Genomic DNA, 21,041 nt, shown 5'->3' with positions numbered 1-21,041 from the left:
GAACATACTATTTAAAGAATATTCAGGCATGCAGTTCATGTTCCCAATTTGCCTCCTGTGAGATGTGCTTTGTGTATGAAACCTTTGAACATTTGTGGAATACTAAAGAAAATAATAATAATGCTGATTGGCTCCTTTTAACATCTTTAGGCAAAGTTATGGAAGAGCTGAATAACAACTGCCGGTTCCAGATGAGCATGGAGAGCACAAAGGTTCCTAAGTATGCGACAGAAGAGAAGCCTCCCCCTGCAGGCTCAGAGCTCAAGTTGCAGGAAACAAAGGCCAAGCCCCCAGTACTCGGTTAGCTGAGTTACAACACAAATGTAAGTGCTAGCCTTGTAGAAAGCCAGCATCTAAAGTAAGACAATTGGAAACACATGCAATACTATGACTTGGGCTCGTGATGTGTAGGCAGACCCTGGGTCCAGACGTCCTCATCCTTAGCAAAGGATGCACCGCCTCTCCCAATGACCACAGTGTTGCCTTCTCTGCTTTTGCCTAAGAGAATTTATTGTTTCATCTGCAAAATAGGCATTGACTTTCCCTAAAAGAGATGGCAGACATGACAATGATGATGTCCCTCTGGAACCACCTATCTCTGCCTCCCAGACCTATAACTCAAGGCTAAGGAGGTCCCTAGGGGTAAAATCGAAAGCGTAGTCCATAAGGTGGAAAAAATTCTTAATGAGTTTGCTAATTTGTTTAAGCAGAAGTTTGGCAATAGGTGTGACAATGGATTTTTAATGATGTGGGATAATGATTTAATGATTTAGGAACTTAAAATTGGATCAGGCTGAGCTTATTAATATGGACCCATTGATCAGAAATTCTAGATTTAATATTGAAGCTTACACTGTAAAATAGGTATCAAGAATTTATTTGATTGGTTGGTTGATGTATTGGTGAAAAATGGCCTGAGAATTAGTTATAGCTATATAACTATATTCCTTGGTTTAGTGTTGATGAAGGGGTGTTTAAGACTTAGGGAAACTGAAATGTTCTAGTGGATTCATTGGTTAAAACCTCATCCTCCACAATGGGAATGTCCAGAAGACATGTCTTTTACTAATATTATAAGATGGAAAGTAGTTTGAAGAGCACAGAAAAGAACTCTAGGAAGAAGAAAAGGGAAGGCCCTTTTGCCAGAGGAGACAGATGTGACTCTGGGCCTGGAAGGTATCTAGCCACATGGCTGGATGGGGCTAAGTGGTCAGGTTCACTTAGATGATCTAGGTGAGAGTCTGCCCAGCTAAGGTCTGACCTCTGAAATATTAAAAGGTCTCTGTGTGGTTATTTTGGAACTAGTTCTTAAGGAATAACTGCCATTGCATTAGTTTCCAGCATTAATTAATACAGAATATTAATTTCTTTTTTTTTTAAATAAGTGGCACCCAACCTGGGGCCTGAACACATGACCGTGAGATTAAGAGTCTCATGCTTTATGGACTGAACATTTATAAAAAGAAAGAGTTCCTTTCTCCCTCCCAGGAAGTCCCACCTATCCCTCTCTACTACTCAATCACAAGCTTTAGCCTTTTATTGAGCAATTAACTTGGGAAGCAAGGTTTGCACAACAAAGGCTAGCATATTGGAGAATTCACTCATCTTGGGGCAACCACATATATGTGTATAAAATTTAGCATTTGAATATATAGCAACACCAACAGGGTCTCATAGTTCTGGCTGCCCTAGAACTCACTATGTAACTGTGCTGGCCATGAAATCATAGCAATCCAACTGGTTTTGCCTCCTGGTGTTAGTATTAAAGGCATGTACCACTATGCCTCGAAACCTTTACAGTTTTACCTCCATGGTCTATTAACTCTCTAACCTGTGTCATAACTTTGTTCAAAGTGATCTTTAAAAAAAAAATTCCATCCATTAGGGCTGGAGAGATGGTTCAGAGGTTAAGAGCACTGACTGCTCTTCCAGAAGTCCTGAGTTCAATTCCCAGCAACCACATTATGGCTCACAACCATCTGTAGTGATATCTGATGCCCTCTTCTGGTGTGTCTGAAGACAGCTACAGTATACTCATCATATATATTAAATAAATAAATAAAATCTTCAAAAATTTCATCCATTAATGTCATGTTTTTACTTATTTATTTTTATGTGTATGGGTATTTTACCTGCATTTTTCTACAACATGTACATTCAGTATCCATGGAGTCCAGAAGAGGGTTTCAGTTCCCCTGGGCTGATGTAGCAAGGCAATTGTGAGCTGACATCTTGTAGGTGCTAGGAATAGAATCATGGTCCTCTCGAAAAGCAGCAACTGGCCGGGCGGTGGTGGCACACGCACTTAGGAAGCAAAGGCAGGCAGATTTCTGAGTTTGAGGCCAGCCTGGTCTACAGAGTGAGTTCCAGGCCAGCCAGGGCTACACAGAGAAAAAAGCGAAGCAGGGAGTGCTCTTAACCATTGAGCCATTTCTCCAGCTCCATTTGAAGTGTTCTTGGTTATCTGTCTCTTCCCCAAAATATCACATGGGTCCATCAGAGAATAGAAAATAAATCTAACCAAAGTTCAAGGGAGTGAAACTTCTAGGTGTCCAGTGGTGTGGGACATGTAGGGATATTCCTTCTAAGGCAAAGGGTAACCTATCTCACCTGGCCCCTCCCATCACTAAGAAAGAAACACAATACTTAGCCTCTTTGGTTTTTGGAGATGCCCATTGTCACTTGGATATGTTATTTTAGTCTGTACACCAAATGACTCAAAATTGCTCGATTTGAATGGGCTCTGAGACAGAAGGTCCTTTGGTAGGTCCCAGCTGCTGGGCAGGCTGTTCTACCATTTAGGCCATATGATCCAACAGACTCAAGGGTTCTTAGGGTGTCAGTGGCAGATAGGAATGCTGACTGGAGCCTTTGACAAATCCCTATCAGTCAATAACAGGGAGACCTTTGGGATTTTGAAGCAAGGTTCTGCTGACAACTATTCATCTTTGTGGCAGCTCTTGGCCTGCTATTAGGCCTTGGTGGGAATTGAATCATTGAAAACAGGCCACACGGTTTACTATGAAACCCTGAGCTGCCTATTATGAGCTAGGTGTTATATAACCCAACAGTTCATAAAATAGGATGTGCACAGCAGTAATCCATTATCAAATAGAAGTGATATCTATGATTGGCACTGAGAGCTTCTGAGGACTGAGGATATAGCAAGTTATATGAAGTTGCCCAAATGCCTGTGGTTTCTTCCCATTACAATGCCATCTGCTGCCAAGCATGTACTTACTGTCTCCTGGACTGTGCTCTAAGATCTGTTGACTGTGAAAGAGTCAACAGGGCCTGGTTTACTGATGGTTCTACACAACATGCAGGCACTGACCAGAAGTGGACAACTGCAGCATTATAACCCCTTTCTGGGACAATCATGAAAGACACAGATGACAGAAAATCTTCACAGTGGGCAGAACTTTGGGAACTGTACAAAACCACAAATTTTGCTTAGAAGGAGAAATAATCAGATGTGCAGTTGTTCACTAATTCATGGGTTGGAGCCAATGGTTTGACTGTATGTTCAAGGACCTGGAAGAAATATTAGTAAGAAAGACATTTGGGGAAGAAGTATGTAGATAATCCTCTACATGGGCAAAGAATGTGAACATAATTGTACCACTTGTAAACAGTCATCAAAAGATGACTTCAAAAGAGGAGGAATTCAATAATCAAGTACATAGGACAACCCACTCTGTGAACAGTCAGGTTCCTTCCCCAGCCATCCCGACACAAACCAATGGGACCATGAACAAAGTGGCCATGGTGACAAAAATGGAGGTTATATGCAGGCTTAACAACATGAACTTCTGTAGCAGGACATTTGATCACACTATGAACCATGAGATTGTGTTATTTACTGAAAACTACTTCTGGTTGTGATGTGGCACAGACCTTAGCGCACACCTTTAACCCCAAACAATGACTGTACAGTTAGTTTGTAGAAGGAAGCACCCATGTTTGAAAGTGAAGTCTAATTGAGTGGCAGACAAGTGACAAATCAGAGAAAGATTTGACAAAATAGGACATGTCCAACTCTCGCGAGAAGAGAGAGAAAAGAGGCTATAGATGAAAGAGCAGTGTGGAGAGAAAGGAGGAGGCAGTTTTACTGGGACAGTTATAGACAGGTTACAGACAGAGAACAAGCTAGGCACAGGTGAAGACAGAACAAACCAGAGAATGAGAAGGAGCCAGAAGATTAGAACAGATTTTAGGAGGTTGCTTGCATTCAAATGCTAAATTCTGTACCCCAAGATCTCCCCGTGAGAAGATCCTCAAGAACTAGGAAATCCTCATGTAGTCCAACTTTTGTTGTATAAACCTTGCCCCCCAAATTATTCATGATTGGTTAATAAAGACACCTACAGCATGGGGTGGGCAGAAGAGAGCAGGTGGAGGGAAGGTTCCCAGACATAAGGTCTCAGAAGAGAAGGAAGAGGTCACCATGGGGTAGATAGATAGAGTCCATAGCCATGAGGGCTGGACTGTTGAAATAAGAGTGGTCCAGACGGAATGTGGCAAGTTATATCTCAAGGTTATTAACAGAGAAGTAGACAAAATAGCACAGGGGGTTGCTACGTGCTCATCTCTAGTGATCTAAGACTTATCATAAAGGTTTGTGTCTTTTATTTGGGGACTAAATGATATAAAGTCGAGTAGACACCCCCAAATATATTCACCACAACACAGATTGCTAAAGTTCGTATGAGGTCAAACAGAGCAATTCGGTCAAAAAACTGAAAGAAGCTAGAATGAATCAGTCATTTGTAGAGAGAGAGATCATCTGTGTATGGCCAATGGCCTAGGCAGGAAATAGAGTGGGACATGGGGAGAAGAAAGAATTCTGGGAGAGGAGGAGGCAGGAGGAAATCAGAAAAGATGTGAGAAGATGGATGAATGGTACCTGAGCACAGGGAACCAACCAACATGGCAGAATGTAGGTTAAAATAAATGGCTGTCTTTAGATTCTATCTAGTTACAAGTAGAGCCTAGCTAGATGACCAAGGTATCTGTAAATTTAATTTGAGTCTGAGTATTATTCCTGGGAACACAGGGCTGGGAGGCAGAATTAGTCCAGAACTTTAACAGTCAGCTTGGAGAGGAGCTTGAGCCAGAACAGCTGAGTTGACCAGCCAGCTAGAGTTCAGAAAGCACTAGGAAGGGTGAGCTTATTCAGCAGCAAGTCTCAGAGGCTGAAAACATTCTAGGACTAGATTAGATTGTAGGAGGCTGGAAGCTTCCAGGACTAGGCCTAGGTTAGCAAACAGAGGCAGTAAGCTTCCAAAGGACAGTTACTACAAGCGAATAAAAATTACTTTTACAGCACCCCTTATTGTGGGCAGCCCCTTCTGGTAGGAACCAGAATAAAAAGGTAATTTCAGGGCTGGAGAGACGGCTCAGCTGTTAAGAGCACTGATTGCTTTTCTGAAGGTCCTGAGTTCAAATTCCAGCAACCACATGGTGGCTCACAACCATCTGTAATGAGATCTGACACCCTCTTCTGGTGTGTCTAAAGATAGCTACAGTGTACTTACATATAATAATAAATAAATCTTTAAAAAGAAAAGGTAATTTCAGAAGTTATTTCTTCTCTTGCCTGTTTCTTTGCCTTTCCCCTATTCTACACCATATACGTGAGTGTGCACGTTCATCCTCTCAGCTCTGCTCCTCTCGAGAACCCTGACAGAAACAATACTGTACCAACTCAAATCCCCAGCCCAACCCCCCCTTTTATTTTAAAAACACAAAACGCTGGGGAGGGGAGCAGGTGTCAGGTTTAATCTGTATGAATCTTTACAGGCACGTTTCTTTTTACAAGTTTACAAGAGATCCTTAAGAGGTCTTGACTCAGTTGTCTCTTAGTGCCAAGTCCATGCTCTGCTCCAGGCTCCAGACCTCCAGACGGAGGCTGCTGTTCAGCTCACCCACACTCTTCAAAGATGTCTGGATAGTGCCGAAAGAGCACCGGAGGATCCCGGTCACCTCGGACTGGGGCTCCAGGCACAGCTCGGATCCCAGGCCTTCGGCCACGGCGACCCCCTGAGCAGGAGCGGTGGATCCACTGGTGTGCTTTCACTGCAAACTTCCTCTTGAAGCGTACACCACACTCTGGGCAGGGGAAGGGTCGCTCACCAGAGTGCATGCGCCGGTGGCTGACCAGCAAAGATGGGTAGGTAAACCGGCGTCCACAGTCCACACACACATGTCGTCGCTGGCTGGCCTGAGCATCGGTGTTCGGTACCTGGACAGGAAGCTGCACAGCTGCTGTCTGGTCTGGGGCAGCTCTGGTAGGTGGCTGGGCCCCTGCAGAGGACTTGGTAGCCATGGAATAAGTCTTATGTTCAACCACCTCTTTAGGCTGCAACCGAGCTGAACTCTCCGCTGGCCCCTCACCTCCTTCCTTACAGCCCCTCTCTGACTCATTTGGAGTGTCTCCTGGGAAACAGAAATTAATTGCATTTTAAAAACTCATTTGTTGGGGCTGGAGAGATGGCTCAGCGGTTAAGAGCATTGACTGTTCTTCCAGAGGTCCTGAGTTCAAATCCCAGCAACCACATGTTGGCTCACAACTATCTGTAATGAGATCTGATGCCCTCTTCTGGTGTCTGAAGACAGCTACAGTGTACTTATATACAATAAATAAATAAATAAATAAATAAATAAATAAATAAATCTTAAAAACAAACAAAACCTCATTTGTCACTGGGCAGTGGTGGCTCGTGCCTTTAATCCTAGCACTTCAGTGGCAGAGGCAGGCAGGATCTCTGTGCGTCCTGAGGCCAGCTGGGTCTACACTACAGAACAAGTTCCAAGGGTACATAGAGAAATCTATCTCAAAAAACCAAAACCAAGTAGCTATAAGCCCTGCATTTGGAAAAGGTGAGGCAGGAGGATAGCCCTAAGTGTGAGGCTACCTAGTGAGCTCTAGTCTCAACAACAGGATAAGTTGTTGAGGTGACAGCTGCTCACCTTTCTAACGCTAGCACTTCAGAGGAAAAGGCAGGAGGGTTTCTGTGGGTCTGAAGACAACCCGGTCTGAATGGTGAGGTCCAGGCCAGCCAGAGCCACCTGTCTTAAAAACGAACACAATCAACACAACAAAAATATAGCACATCAGGGGCTGGAGATGACTCAGTGGTAGGAGCACTTGCCTGCCATCCTTCCAAAGGACCCGAGTTCACTTCCCCAAACCCACATGGGGCAGCTCACAACCATTGCGACTTCAGCACCGGGGAATCTCAGGCCTCTGACTCCAGGGGCAGCTGCACTTGTGGAGACACGCACACCGCCACAGAATGAAAAATAATAAAGATAAGTCTTAGGAAAAAAGTTTCAGTAAAACCTAAGACTTCTTCACTGACCACCCTAGCGGTTACCCAGGTAGCACCAAAGCATACTGCCCAGTGGCTACCACAAAGGCTTTGCTGAAAGTCAGTTAAAATTCCCTTTCTCATGTGTCAAATGGGAAAAATAATGGTTTCTTGGTGTCACAGGATTATTGAATTAAATATATACATGCTTATTGATCACTTAGGAAATGCTCAATAAACAGTATTTACTGGTGTGTTTTGTAATTGGTTTTGGTACAGCGGTTCTTTTATAGATGAGGCACCATATTTGCTTCAGATTTCTTCCACTCAGGGTAGTGATGAGAGACGAGACAGGCTGTCATCATCCAGGCAGGCATTTTTTTCTCGTGAACCACTTTGCTTTGTTTGAGAAATATGATAGGCAGACCTGAAACCAGTTCTATTTTTAGGGGCATTTTAGGGTATTTTTTGGAGGGTGGTGATAGAGGTCTTACTATATGTAGTCTCAATTGACATCGAATCCACCTGCCTCTGCCCCAGGGAGTGCTGGGATTAAAGGTGTATGCCACAATAACCAGCCTTAGTTGGTTTTGAAAAGGGGGAAATAAATGGTATTTTAACAAACATCTGGAAACCTAAAAATTCTTTGAGGTCTAGATTCTCCTACTCTGTTCATTTTGCTTTTTTTTTTTTTTTTAAGATTTATTTATTTATATATACATTGGTGTGTTTTTTTTGCCTACATTTGGGTCTGTGTGAGGGTATCAGGTCCCCTGGAACAGGAGTTACAGACTGCGGTAAGCTGCCATGTGGGTGCTGGGAATCGAACCCCGGTACTTATGAAGAACAATTGGTGCCCTTGACTGATGAGCCATCTCTCCAGCTCCTCTACTCTGTTTTTAATAGGGCAGCTCTCCTGAATTTCCAAAACTCTTAACAGGTAGGCTTTCTTTTCTTTAGTATCTGAACATGTTGGCTCTTTAAATTCTGTAGGGATGCTGGAATGGGGAATCTGAAAGGTTTACTAGAGAAGAAACCCCCAGACAAACAAGTTTCAGGAGGACTTGGGACGATCCCTCACCTCTCGGAGCTCCTCCCAGGCTCTCCCCCTCCTCAGGATCCTGGGCGGCGGGGCTCCAAGCCTCACTCTCCTGTTCCATCCAAGAGATGAGGGCTGGTTTGGGGCCCGGGAACCCTGAGAGAGAACAGGGGTCACAGTGCTGGTCTGAGAGGCTGGCCGGGGCAGATAGCAACCCACTAGGGTGAGGGCACCTCCTCGGAACTTATGCACAAATTAACCTGGGCAGGGTTTGCGATGCTCTTGCCTGAATGGAGACTCCCGAGGAAGCCCTGAGAATGGAAGGTGACTGATGCTGCTGGTGGAAAAGTGCGGGATGAGGGCTCACAATCCACTTGATCGGTTTACAGCATCTCCCCGGTGAACCCCCGAGGAGGATGGGGGGCGGGGCTCTGACTCGGGGCCTCACCGAGCGCGCCCAGGAGGCTGTAGGTCTCGCGCATCACCTCCCGGTACAGGGCTCTCTGCGCGGGCCGCAGACACCCCCACTCCTGCGGGGAGAAGTACACGGCCACGTCCGCGAAGCTCACAAGCTCAGGCTTCCTGAAACCAGGCCAGATCTCCCCAGGCATCGGAACCAGCAGTGGGGCCGGGGGCGGCGCCATCGAGGATCCTGCCCGGGTAGCGGCTTGGCTGTCCCAGCCTTCCGCTTCCGGCCTCGGCAACCATGGGAGCCCACGCCCTTGTCACGCCCCTTGGTCACGGTTGCTTAGCAACACGTGGGACCGACCGGGGCAGCCAATCTGCAGCTGCTAGGGATTGCAGAGCAGTGGAGTCTAGTTATGCTCCATAGTGTTTACTTCACAGCCGCTCACACAAAGACACGACTCGGGTGAAGGGACCCGAAAAATGTCTTCAGAAAACATGGCGACCGCCTACCTCCAGTTGCCATTGATGGCACTGAAGTGCCATTTCTGCAGCTTAACAAATGTGGTGTCTTTTGGACTTCCCCGCAGCGCCCCACTTGCTCTTAAATACAATGGCCACTTCAGGAAGGTTGGCGTTGGTTTCTATGTGTTGGAAGGAGAGACCTTCAAAAAAATATGGGTTACCAGCTGCCTCACCGACCTCTGTGTGCAATTACAACGGCCGGTGATTGGCTGTATCCACAAGGAGCAGCACTGCTGCAATTGGTTCCGGAATGGCGGAACATCTGAAACAATTCTGAGGACCTGGGTTTGTCTAGTGCTTGAGATAGCGTCTTCCCAGTCTCCCGGTGGGCATCCTACTGATGTAACTGGAATCTGATGGTCAGCCTCTAGAGCCTGGCAAAGCCTGGGTATTGCATTTCAGAAACCTAGTTTGTTTCTTCAGAGAAGTTGACAGAATACTTGAACCTGTGGTTCTGCTCGCTTAGTCTCTGTACTGAAATTACAGGCTAAGGGATGTGCTTAATGTGTTTCTTTCTGCTCGGATGGAAGGGTATCCTGGAACTTGGAAGCCCAGGAACCACACAGCACTGAGGTGGGGGCAGTCTCCTAAGGGAAGGGCATTCTGAGACATGGGAGCTCAGGAGGGTCCAGTGTGTGGCGGGATGGATCCAAAGATGGCTGCCCTCTGCTCCTTGGAGCAGACAGTAAGGAACTGAACCGAGGGCAGGCCTTGTATAGGATTTCTTAGGGGGTGGAGCTTTTCAGGGCAGAGATTTCTAGAGTAAAGATTGGTAAGATTTTAAGTCCGGATCTTGGGAGGTCAGGGGTTAGTGATTTGTTTGTTTTCTGTTCAAGTATTGGTGGGTTTTCATGCTCAGGGAAAGGTGGCTTTTTGTGAGAAGCTCAGGGATGGTGGTTATCTTTATTCTTTTATTCTTTTTTTATTCTTTTTTTTGGTTTTTTCGAGACAGGGTTTCTCTTTGTATGTAGCCCTGGCTGTCCTGGAACTCACTCTGTAGGCCAGGCTGGCCTCGAACTCAGAAATCCGCTTGCCTCTGCCTCCCAAGTGCTGGGATTAAAGGCATGCGCCACCACTGCCCGGCTTGGTTTATTTTATGTATGTGTATATACCTGTGTAGTCACGAAGGTATGACAGTCAGAGGACACCTTGGAAGAGACAGTTTTCTCTTTCCACCATGCAGGTTCCAGAGATCAAACTTAGATTATCAGCACCGGCAGCAAGGATATGTACTATGATATTGCTGAGAGGGGGATTAGATGACTGTGGTGGTTTGAATATGCTTGGCCCAGGGAGTGGCACTGTTAGGAGGACTTCTGTAAGACAGTCCAGAATACAAGATGCACTAGTAGATAAGATAGTCCAGGAGTATAAAAGATTCAGGGACTGGCACCTGAGTTACAAAAGAAGTATCGCTGTTAGGTTCCTATCTCAGTTGTGGATATGCTCCTGAGGGATCAACAGAGAGATCAAATCAGACACCTGAGAACCATGGAAAGGACACTGAAAAAATGGGAAATCAGCTTCAAAACTCATAATTAGTAGCTTTAAAATGGAGGGGGGGATGTAAAGTGATTTATTGTGTGTGCCTGGTCTTTAAAAGGATCCCCAGTTAACCATATGCCCTTCAGTGTTGACTTCCTCTTGGACTTCTGGGAACAGCAGGGGATATAAAGAAGTTAGCAGAGGCTGGAAGAAGTTGAGTAGGATTGGAATAGGGTCAGGGAAAAGTAGAGCCAGAGAGGATTAGAGAAGACAGTAGTGCTGGAAGAGAGGAGATTAAGTTGGCTTGAGAAGAGACTGAGCAGAGTGAAAACAGGAGACAATACAAAGTAGACTGGGCTTGCAGAGCAGAGAGAAGACAGCTGATGGCAGTTGAACCAGGAGAAGCTGAGCCAAACAAGATATTGTTAAGTGTGGTGATTTAAACAGACTTAGCCCACGGAGAATGCCTCTATTAGCAGGTGTAGCCTTGTTAGAGTGAGTATGGCCTTGTTGATGGATGTGTGTCACTGTTGGGGTGGACTTTAAGGTCTCTATGCTCAAGTTCCACCAGTGGAAGTGTGGTATGAGAGCTCCCTCCTGGCTGCCTACCAGAGTCTCTGTTTTAGCTGCCTTCTGATCAAGATGTAGAACTATCAGCTCCACTAGTATCTGGATACTACCATACTTCCCACCATGATGATAATGGACTGAACCTCTGAATGTAAGCCAGCACCAATTTTATGTTTTCTTTTATAAGAGTTGCCTTGGCCATGGTATTGCTTTACAGCAATGGAAATCCTAAGACAGAAGTTGGCACCAGGAACTGGGATATTGCAGTGATAGGCCTGACCACGTTTCTGTTTGGAGGAATGTGTATTTGGGGGCTTTGGATTTGGATAGCAGTGGGGCTTACTGGGACATCCTAGTAAGAATATGGATGACAGCTGTACTGAGAGTGATTTGAACACTAGAGGTCTGGCTCAAGAGGTTTCAGAGGAGAAGAGTTTTAGTATGTTGCCTAGAGATCATTGTTGTGATATTTTAGTGAAGAATGTGGCTGCTTTTTGCCCTTGTCCAAAGAGTCTGCCTGCAGCTAAGGTGAAGGGATGCAGGTTAATTGTATTAACAAAGGAAGTCTCAAAACTACTGTAGGCTTTGTCCTGTGGTCCACTCTCATGAGGAGTCTTTTGAAGCACAGCAAGCTTAGAAAGGAAAAACACAAAATGCATGGTTCAAGTAACAAAGAGGCACCAGGAAGTGGAATGGAGCTGAATCCCGCATTAAGGAGATGAACAGATTAAGGGAGTGGGAACCTCCCAAGGGCTTAAGGGCAAGAATCTACACAGCTAAGCTTCTTATTTGTGTGTGTGTGTGTGTGTGTGAACCTCCCAAGGGCTTAAGGGCAAGAACCCACCCAGCTAAGCTTGTGTGTGTGTGTGTGTGTGTGTGTATATGTGTTTGCAGTTGAGCAAGGGATAGTTATATCATGTTAAGTGTATTTATGACCTGGTTATGGTTTTCACTTGAACATAGGGAAAAATGATTATGTGTCAAATTAACAAGGGATGGATTGTGATGGCTATTCTGTTGTCAACTTGACTATATCTGGAATGAACTACAATCCAAAACTTAAAGATCTGAAAAAGTAAAGAAAGGCCTGGGTCCAAGTGTGGTGCTGTAAACATTTAATCCCAGCACTTAGGAGACAGAGGCATGCAGATCTCTGAGTTCAACATTACAGAGCAAGTTCCAGGACAGCCAAATTTAGGCAATGAAGGAGTTGGAAAATAGAAAGCTAGTGATGATGTAATAGAACAAGAGGGCCATGTTTAGCCCAGCAAGCAGCAGAACTTGGCAGCTTTTGCCATAGAGTCAAGAATAGAAGGGACTATTGAGACAATTGATGCTGGTTAGCTGGAGCTAAAAAATTACTGGCGATTGAGAAGAGACCATCACTGAGGTGAAATTTTCTGGGAAGTATTTTCTGAGAACACAAGCTTTGTTCCAGAGATAGCCAAAGTTGTACCTTGTGCTGCAGCTGGACCTAGTAATGTGTAAGAATCACCCAGGTAGTATGATTTTAAAGGCATGAGAGGGTCATGGAGAACAGCTGAGGCTTGGCCCTGTGAGAGGCCAGGAAAGATCATTGGTAAAGGTGCAGCCTATTGCAATCGACAGTCCAGGACTGAAGGGATCATAAAAAGAAACTGAGTCTTGGCACCATGAAGAGAGCCTGAGAGGTTATTGGTGAAGCCTAGTTGCATGTCCAGCATATTGGAGATGCCAGTACTAGGGGATGAACACCCAGAACAGCAGCAGCAGTGGAAACAGAGTCAACCAGAGCCTAGAGTGCTGCAGAGGGCAGAGCTGGAGAAGTGACCCAAGCCCTTTGGAGGAGCCCAGAAGATCACATGTGGATTCAAGACAATGGAACAAGAAGCTAAAAAGTTGAAGTTTCCTTGGAAACCCCAAGATGTTAGAGATGTGAGAGCCATGGGAAACTGCCAACAAGGAGTGGAACAAGCCCAAGAGAAAGAAGTTTGTTGCACTTAACAAAGATGAAAGGAGTTGGAGATCTGAAGAACTCTTTGACACCAGACATGGAGATGCAGAGTTTGGAGTTTGCCTAGCTGGTTTTAGTCTTGCTTTGGTCAGGTATCTCCTCAATATAATGTTTTAGAATGTATATCCTGTGATGTGGGAAGTATACAATCTGCTTTTTTATTTTCATTTTTATTTTATAAGAGATTACAATAAGAGATTGCATGAATGTGAAAAGAGACTTTGAACTTTGGACTTTTAAACATTGTTGAAACTGAGACTATGGGGACTTTTGAAAAAGTTGGAGTAAGTGTATTTTGCATTGTGCTATGGCTAGGTGTGCCCTGCCTCATAGTCACATGCGTTTGAATAAGTCTATGGGGGCTTGCAGTGGAATGTGGTGGTTTGAATACACTTGGCCCACAGGGAGTGGCACTATTAGAAGGTGAAACCTTGTTGAGGTAGATATGGCCTTGTTGGGAGAAGGATGTCACTATGGGGTGGGGCTTTGATGTCTCTATGCTCAAGCTCCACCCAGTGTGGAATGAGAGTTTCCTCCTGGCTGCCTACAAAAGACAGTCTCTTTCTGGATGCCTTTGGATCAAGATGTAGAAGTCTTGGCTTTGCCAATACAATGTCTGCCTGTATGCTGCCATGCTTCACACCATGATGAGCCCCAATTAAATGTTTTCTTTTATAAGAGCTGCCTTGGTCATGGTGTCTCTTCACCATGGAAATAGAAATCCTAACTAAGACATTAGAAGACAGTTAGGAAAAGAAGCCCACACAAAGTAGAAAGGAAAAAGACAAAAAGCTTCAGATTAATTCCACCAATGGGTCCCTTACATCCTGAAATTCCTTTTCCTTCTTTGTTGAAACAGAAGAGGGAAATGTAGTGATAAGAATGTGCTTTCATTTTGATTCCAGGTGTGGGGATGTGGGACTGCTTCTGACTGTCTGCAGCAACTGACTGATTTTCGAATGATTTTCGGAGTGCTCCAGCAGGAGAGTGGTTCTGCTGGTTGCAGACAGTTTCTGTGCTTGTGTAACATCTGGAATTCTGGGAACTTTTCAGAAGGTGTATAAATGCTAGGGCCTGATAGGCGGGGCTGCTGTTTAATGATCATTTAGAGGTATTGGTTGTGGTTTGTTAGCAGTCATGGTCAAAGACAAAGCAAGGGGAAAAATTAAATTCAAGTATCTGTAACTTTATTTTTTTCAAATTCCACTTTTAATGATGGTTCTTAAATGTTTTAACCTTCCACTATATCAGATGTAGTAGAAAAGAAAGGATATGGGAGAAGTAGACCAGTTTAGAAAAGTTCTTTGGAGCAACTCCTGTCTGTGTTGTCTGGAAATTGGCAATTCAGTTCACAGGTTAGCAGGCTGCGGTAGCTTGATCCACTTGCAAACACCTCATGGATACACGAGCACTCCAGCTCTGTAGAGTTAGGTTAGCAACAGTGGTGACACAACCTAGCAGAGGCAGCCAGGCCTCAGCCTCTGCTCGACTCAGCAGGAGGGACCAACAGGAACACTAGGAGAATTTCTTGAGTATGCCTTTCTCAGGGAAGCAAAGATCAGGGAAGAAGAAAGACCCACAGGTGTTGCACATCTAGCTGTAGCAGCAAACCAAGCTCTGTGTCAGTCTGTGGAGTCTGATTTACACCCTCCAAACACCACATGCCTGCCTCAGCATGACTCTTGCCTCAGCACGTGTTTTGTCTTAGCATGGGTCTTGCCTCAGAATCCAATCAGCCAAAGTCCTTGGAAGCAGCAATAAACTGCAGCACACCACCAGAAGTTTTTTGGTGTGTTTCTCTCTATGGAGTCCCAAAAAATTCAGCTCAACTATGAAATGTAAGACAGACCAATACATGTGTGTCATTAGCAAAGAATCTCTCATTACGTGTCAATTCACATGCTTACTTTTGCATAACATCCTCTCTCTTGTGTCTGCTTCAGTGCAATGTTCCTTCACAAGTCTGCCTTAGCCTTTCACATCTATGTCCTCTTTAACAATATATTTCTTCATGTGTTTGCCCCAGCAAAACTTTCCAAAGAACCCTTAAGTTTCTACTTCAGGAATATTCTCTCTCTCTCTCTCTCTCTCTCTCTCTCTCTCTCTCTTTCTCTCTTTCTCTCCCCTCCCTCCTTCCCTCTGTCCTACCCTCTGTCCCTTCCTTCCTCCCCTCTATCTTTCTTTCTCTATCTAGTGTCAGAGGGTGACAAAGGGGATAAAGGGAATGAAATAGAAAAGAGTGGAAGGAAGAAGAACCCACAAAGTAGCAGAAACCAGCTACCCTGCACACACGGTGTACATACATACATGCAAACAAACACTTGCATATGTAAAATTATTCTCTTAAAAAAGATAATATAAGCCGGGTGGTAGTGGTGCACGCCTTTAATCCCAGCACTTGGGAGGCAGAGGCAGGCAGATTTCTGAGTTCAAGGCCAGCCTGGTCTACAGAGTGAGTTCCAGGACAGCCGGAGCTACACAGAGAAACCCTGTCTTGAAAAACCAGAAACCAAAAAAAAAAAAAAAAAAAAAAAAAAAGTAGAGAAAAAGATAATAAGTTTCACTGTGGCACTGTTTTTAGAGTAGGGTTTATAAAGGTCAGGTGATCAAAACAATTTTAGATCAAGTCTGACTCATGGTTCCAGACTGCAAATTGAGACTGACAGCATGGTTAAGCACGGGTGTGGTGGAGTCTATATCCTAGCAGATGGGGAGCATGGGCTACATAATGAGTTCACAGCCAGCATAGGTTACATAGCAAACCCATCTCAAAACAAAAACCAAACAAAACAGCAAAAACACCAGGCACCTACCACCAAACCTGTGGACCTGAATTAAATTCCTATAATCTACATGATGGAAACAGAGCATGGATTCTTTTTTTTTTTTTTTAAGATTTATTTATTTATTTATTACATGTAAGTACACTGTAGCTGTCTTCAGACACACCAGAAGAGGGTGTCAGATCTCTTTACAGATGGTTGTGAGCCACCATGTGGTTGCTGGGATTTGTACTCAGGACCTCAGGTTAAGAGCAGTTAGTGCTCTTAACCGCTGAGCCATCTCTCCAGTTCCAGAGCATGGATTCTTATAAGTGGACCTCTGATCCACATGCATCACACACACACACACACACACACACACTCATATACTCACATACACATACACACAAACATAGAAGGAAATTTAAAAGAAAGAAATGGACATACTTAGAAGCTAGCAAAATCCCTGTATTATCCCCTAACGTCTACTACTCACTAGAACTACCTCTCAAAGAAAATATCAAGTCAAAAATAATAATAGTATCTCTGCAGGGATTGCAAAGTTTAGTGCCACCAATCACAGATTTGAATGACACAAGGGTGTGAATTTGGACCTGCCTCATTATACCTCTTATTCAGTGTTATAAAATAATTACTGGTTATGTTGTTTGTGATCCTTGGCCCTTAGGAACAGTATGAATGGTCTTGGGGAGGAACAGTTTGACCTCCCAAGGATTCATTAAACATCCAGGAATTATACATGAATATTTCAAAGAAGAAATTGAAATAATGGCTTACACTAAAAGATGCAATTTAACACAGGTGACAGGATTGCTCAGCTGTTACTGTTTCCCTACATCAAAGGCAAAGCTGCTCCAATAGAAATATCAGAAGGGTTTGGAAAACATGTGTTCTGGCAAGCAGTTACTAATGACCATAGGCCATAATTAAAGTTGCAGGTGGGTAACACTGAAATAGAAAGTTTGGTGGATACAGGAGCTGATGTAACTATTATTTCACAAAAAAATCTTGGAATTGAGAATGGCCACTTCAAAAGGTTTATTCATAGTTTCTAGAAATTGGAAAGTTATCTCTAATAAGAGCAAAGTGTGTGATGGCTTAAATGTATGGGACCAGAAGGCCAATAGGAAAATTAAGGCCTTATGTGACTGACATAGAAACACATTTATGGGGATGAGATTTATCACAGCAGTGGGGAACTCAGATTAATATTCCCTCAATACCAGAGACAATCCCTAAGATAAAAGAGCTGAAATGGAAGATGCTTCTGAGAAAGGTATTGAAAAATGTCACCCAGAACAAACACAGACTGTGCAGGCTGTCCAAACACAGGACACAACAGGGACTGAGTTTCCAAATTTTCATTCCACTGCCGAAATTATGCCTATGGCCTTTAAATTAAACAATTAAAATTGTTGACTAATAAGCCTTTGTAGGTAGATCAGTTACCCTTAACTAAAGAAAAAAATACAGGCACTTGAACAGCTAGCACAAGAACAGCTGGAAGTTCAACATATAAAAGACTCTAACAGCCCAGGGAATTCTCCTGCATTTGTTATAAAGAAATTGGAGAAATGGAGAATGTAAACAGATTTCAGATCAGTAAATAGAGAAAGCCAACCAATGGGTCCATTACAACCTGGGATTCCTTTACCTTCTTTATTGCCTAAGGTATGACCTATAATAGTAATTGATTTTTTTAAAGACTCCTTTTTTTAAAACTATTCCCTTGAAAGAACAGGATAAAGAAAAATTTGCCTTCACAGAACCTATGTATAATAATCCTCATCCTATAAAAAGTTGTCAGTGGAAAGTTCTTTCACAAGGAATGTTAACTAGTCCAACTCTATGTCAATATTTTGTTCAACAACTGCTAGAAATAATTTGTAGGCAATTTCCTCAAACTATTATTTACCATTATATGGATGATATTTTGTTGGCTGATTCTGATGTAGATACTTTAGAGAAAACATTTTGTGGTGAAAAAAAGAATTTTACCTTGTTGGGGTTTGCAGATTGCTTCTGAAAAATACAGAGAGGAGATTCTATCCACTATTTAGGTTATAAAATAAATCAATAAAAAATTCAATCACAGAAAACAAATCAGAAGGGATCAGTTTTGACTCTTAGTGTTTTTCAAAAATTAAAGGAAGATATTAATTGGCTATGGCCCACTATTGGATCAACTATTCAAGAGTTAAGTAAAGGGGGCTGGAGAGATGTCTAAGAGACTGCTCTTCCAAAGGTCCTGAGTTCAAATTCCAGCAACCACATGGTGGCGCACACCTGTAATCCCAGCACTCTGGGAGGCAGAGGCAGGCGGATTTCTGAGTTCGAGGCCAGGATGGTCTACAGAGTGAGTTCCAGGATACCAGGTCTATACAGAGAAACCCTGTCTCGAAAAAGCCAAATCCCAAAAAAAAAAAAAAAAAAAAACAAAGCCGGAAAAAAAAAAAAAAAAAGAAATCTGACACCCTTTTCTGGTGCATCTGAAGACAGCTATGGTATACTTAGATATAACAATAAATAAATCTTTAAAAAACATAACAAAACCATAATCATTTTTTTAAAAGAGTTAAGTAAATTGTATCAAACATTACAAGGATATTCAGACTTACACAATCCAAGACAGCTAACAAAGGAAGCAGAGAAAGAGTTAACTTTAGTAGAAAAAAGACTGCAAGATGCAAGTGTGGATTGCATAGATCCTAAACTGGACTGTATTTTGGTTATTTTGCCTTGAACTCATTCTCCTGATGGGCCTATTATGCAATGGGAAGGTAGTATTTTAGAATGGATCATCTTAGCACACAAGGTAAAAAGTTAAAGTCTTATATAGAAAAGGCGATTTAGTTATAAAGGGAAGAATAAGACTACATCGATTTTCAGGAATAAGCCCACCAGAAATTATAGCACCTTATACTAATGTCAATATTATTTCATTATAGGTAATTCATGAAGACTGGGAAAGAGCTTGTGGCAACTATTGGGGAGAAAGTAACAGCAAATATCCTAAAGGCAAGCCTCTTCAGCATCGTAAAGGGGATGCCAGCTCCTGGAGTGCCTACATTCTATACTGAGTCAAATAAGTTGGGAATGTCAGGCTTAAAGTCAGACAAAATAACCAAAGTGATCCAAAGCCCATATGCTTCAGATTAATAGTCAGGGTTGTATGCAGTTCTTATGGTATTATTAGATTTTCTTAAATCTCTTAATATAATTACTGACTCTCAATATGCAGAAACAGTTGTTTTACAAATACAATACTGCTTTACAAGTACAAATACTGTTGAATGTACTCCAGATAATTCAGAATCAAGTTTTATTATTTATGCAACTGCAGCAGGTAATCAGAAATAGAAACTACCACTATATCTGGTTTCATACAGGCTTACCAGGTCCATTGGCATGGGTAAATTAAGAAATTGACTAATTATTAATAGCAAATATATTAGAAACCTCAAAGTTTCAGTGAAAACACCATGTAAAAAGTAAAAATTTAAAGAAAACAATTTCTATCACCTGGCAACAAACCAAGGAAATGCCCTACTCATTCTCTGTATAACCAAACTCATTACCTGCTGGGTGTGATACTAAGGGCACCAAAAGAAATGAAATCTGGCAGACAAATGTGTCTCATTTTGCAGAATTTGGAAAACTACAGTTTGTATACCATACCACTGATACATACTCAGTTTTCAATGGGCAACTGCTCTGAGTTCTGAGAAGGGTGGTTCTGTGATTACACACTTACTGGAAGTAATGGCTACTATGGGGATACCTGTACAAATTATAACTGACAGTGCCTCCCATATGTCTCAAGTAAGATGAAGTAATTCTTTGCATATTATAAAGCACATTACAGGTATACCACACAATCCTACAGGACAAACATTTGTATAAAGATCTAATTGCGCCTTAAAAGAAATGCTTAGCAGGGCGGTGGTGGCACACGCCTGTAATCCCAGCCCTCTGGGAGGCAGAGGCAGGCGGATTTCTGAGTTCCAGGACAGCCTGGTCTACAGAGTGAGTTCCAGGACAGCCAGGGCTATACAGAGAAACCCTGTCTGGGGGAAAAAAAAACAAACAAATCCAAAAAACCAAAAAAAAAATGCTTATAAACAAAACAGGAAGAGTAGAGACCCCCAGGGATAGACTAAATAGTGTTCTGTTGGTGAGAAAGGAGTATCAGCAACTGAAAGACACTGGGTTATAGAAAAAACTGTGGAATTAAATCAGCCTATACAATATAAGGATGTGTTGACATCAGAAGACATCAGAATGGAAGTCAGCAAATGTTTGGGGTTGATGATGCAAATTTGTTTATATTTCCACAGGAAACTAAAAGCTGTGGATACCATCAAAACTGATAAAGTTCAGAGGTGAATACTGGAGGTCTTCTGAAAACATTAGCCACTGACCCAAAAAGAGCAAAGAAGAGAGCCTGACCAGCCACTGTCTTCCTCTGCCAACCAGAAAAACCTGGACTAGAAACATTCCTCACTTGACCACAAGATTTTGGTCTTCTGCAATACAGAGCCATCCAAAATGCAAAGCAACAACAGACTTATGAGCAGGACTTAAGACAGACTACTACTACTCTGTTCTATTTACTAAGGAAAAGGGAAGTTGCTTCTTTGTTTCTAACTGTGCTTGTGCATCTGTATATATGTGTATATATGTTTGGGAGCCCAAGAGACCAGAGTGCTGGAACAGAAGTCATAGGTAGCTCTGAGTCACCTGATGACATGGGCACTGGGAATTCAACCGCAAGAGCAATGAATATTCTTAACTTCTAAGGTCTCTGCAACCCTAGCTGCTGGTGTTGAACAGAACCCAAAGTAGAACAAGTCTGTGCTTCTGTGCATGCTTTTCTGCCACATGACTCATTTGGTCCAGAAAATACAATGGTATCTAAGGTGCTATGA

The 21,041-nt window shown here is 43.1% G+C and overlaps 2 protein-coding genes across 7 annotated transcripts in view; both read right to left on the bottom strand.

Annotated features, from left to right (window-relative positions):
• Septin1 (septin 1) overlaps positions 1–21,041 on the bottom strand; it is a 502,205-nt gene that overhangs the window by 204,001 nt on the left and 277,163 nt on the right. The window lies entirely within an intron of this gene.
• LOC127695988 (zinc finger protein 688-like) lies at positions 5,760–9,035 on the bottom strand. 5 transcript variants are annotated; one of them, XM_052198397.1, is made up of 4 exons: positions 8,801–9,035; positions 8,395–8,508; positions 7,155–7,265; positions 5,760–6,438 (listed from the first exon to the last, which is right to left on the bottom strand). In XM_052198397.1, exons 1-4 carry the CDS (start codon positions 8,994–8,996, stop codon positions 5,924–5,926), a joined length of 936 nt encoding a protein of 311 aa, XP_052054357.1. In that variant the 5' UTR covers positions 8,997–9,035; the 3' UTR covers positions 5,760–5,923. The 5 variants fall into 5 exon arrangements, with proteins under 5 accessions (XP_052054357.1, XP_052054382.1, XP_052054364.1 ...); XM_052198422.1 differs by lacking the exon at positions 8,801–9,035 and adding an exon at positions 8,613–8,731; XM_052198404.1 differs by lacking the exon at positions 7,155–7,265.

This window comes from Apodemus sylvaticus, chromosome 1 (assembly GCF_947179515.1).
Source record: "Apodemus sylvaticus chromosome 1, mApoSyl1.1, whole genome shotgun sequence".
Classification (NCBI taxonomy): domain Eukaryota; kingdom Metazoa; phylum Chordata; class Mammalia; order Rodentia; family Muridae; genus Apodemus; species Apodemus sylvaticus.
This window is presented reverse-complemented; position numbering and strand designations above follow the sequence as displayed.

What these genes read in the sequence shown, in the direction of transcription:
- LOC127695988 (XM_052198397.1), bottom strand. Translation starts at nt 8,996, where the DNA reads ATGGCGCCGCCCCCGGCCCCACTGCTGGTTCCGATGCCTGGGGAGATC. An exon ending in CCTGGGAGGAGCTCCGAGAG is followed by an intron (nt 7,266 to 8,394) that starts GTGAGGGATCGT and finishes CCACAAGTGCAG; the next exon opens with CTGCCCCTGGAGTCAGAGGC. An exon ending in GTCCTTTGGAAGGATGGCAG is followed by an intron (nt 6,439 to 7,154) that starts GCAAGTGCTCCT and finishes TCTGTTTCCCAG; the next exon opens with GAGACACTCCAAATGAGTCA.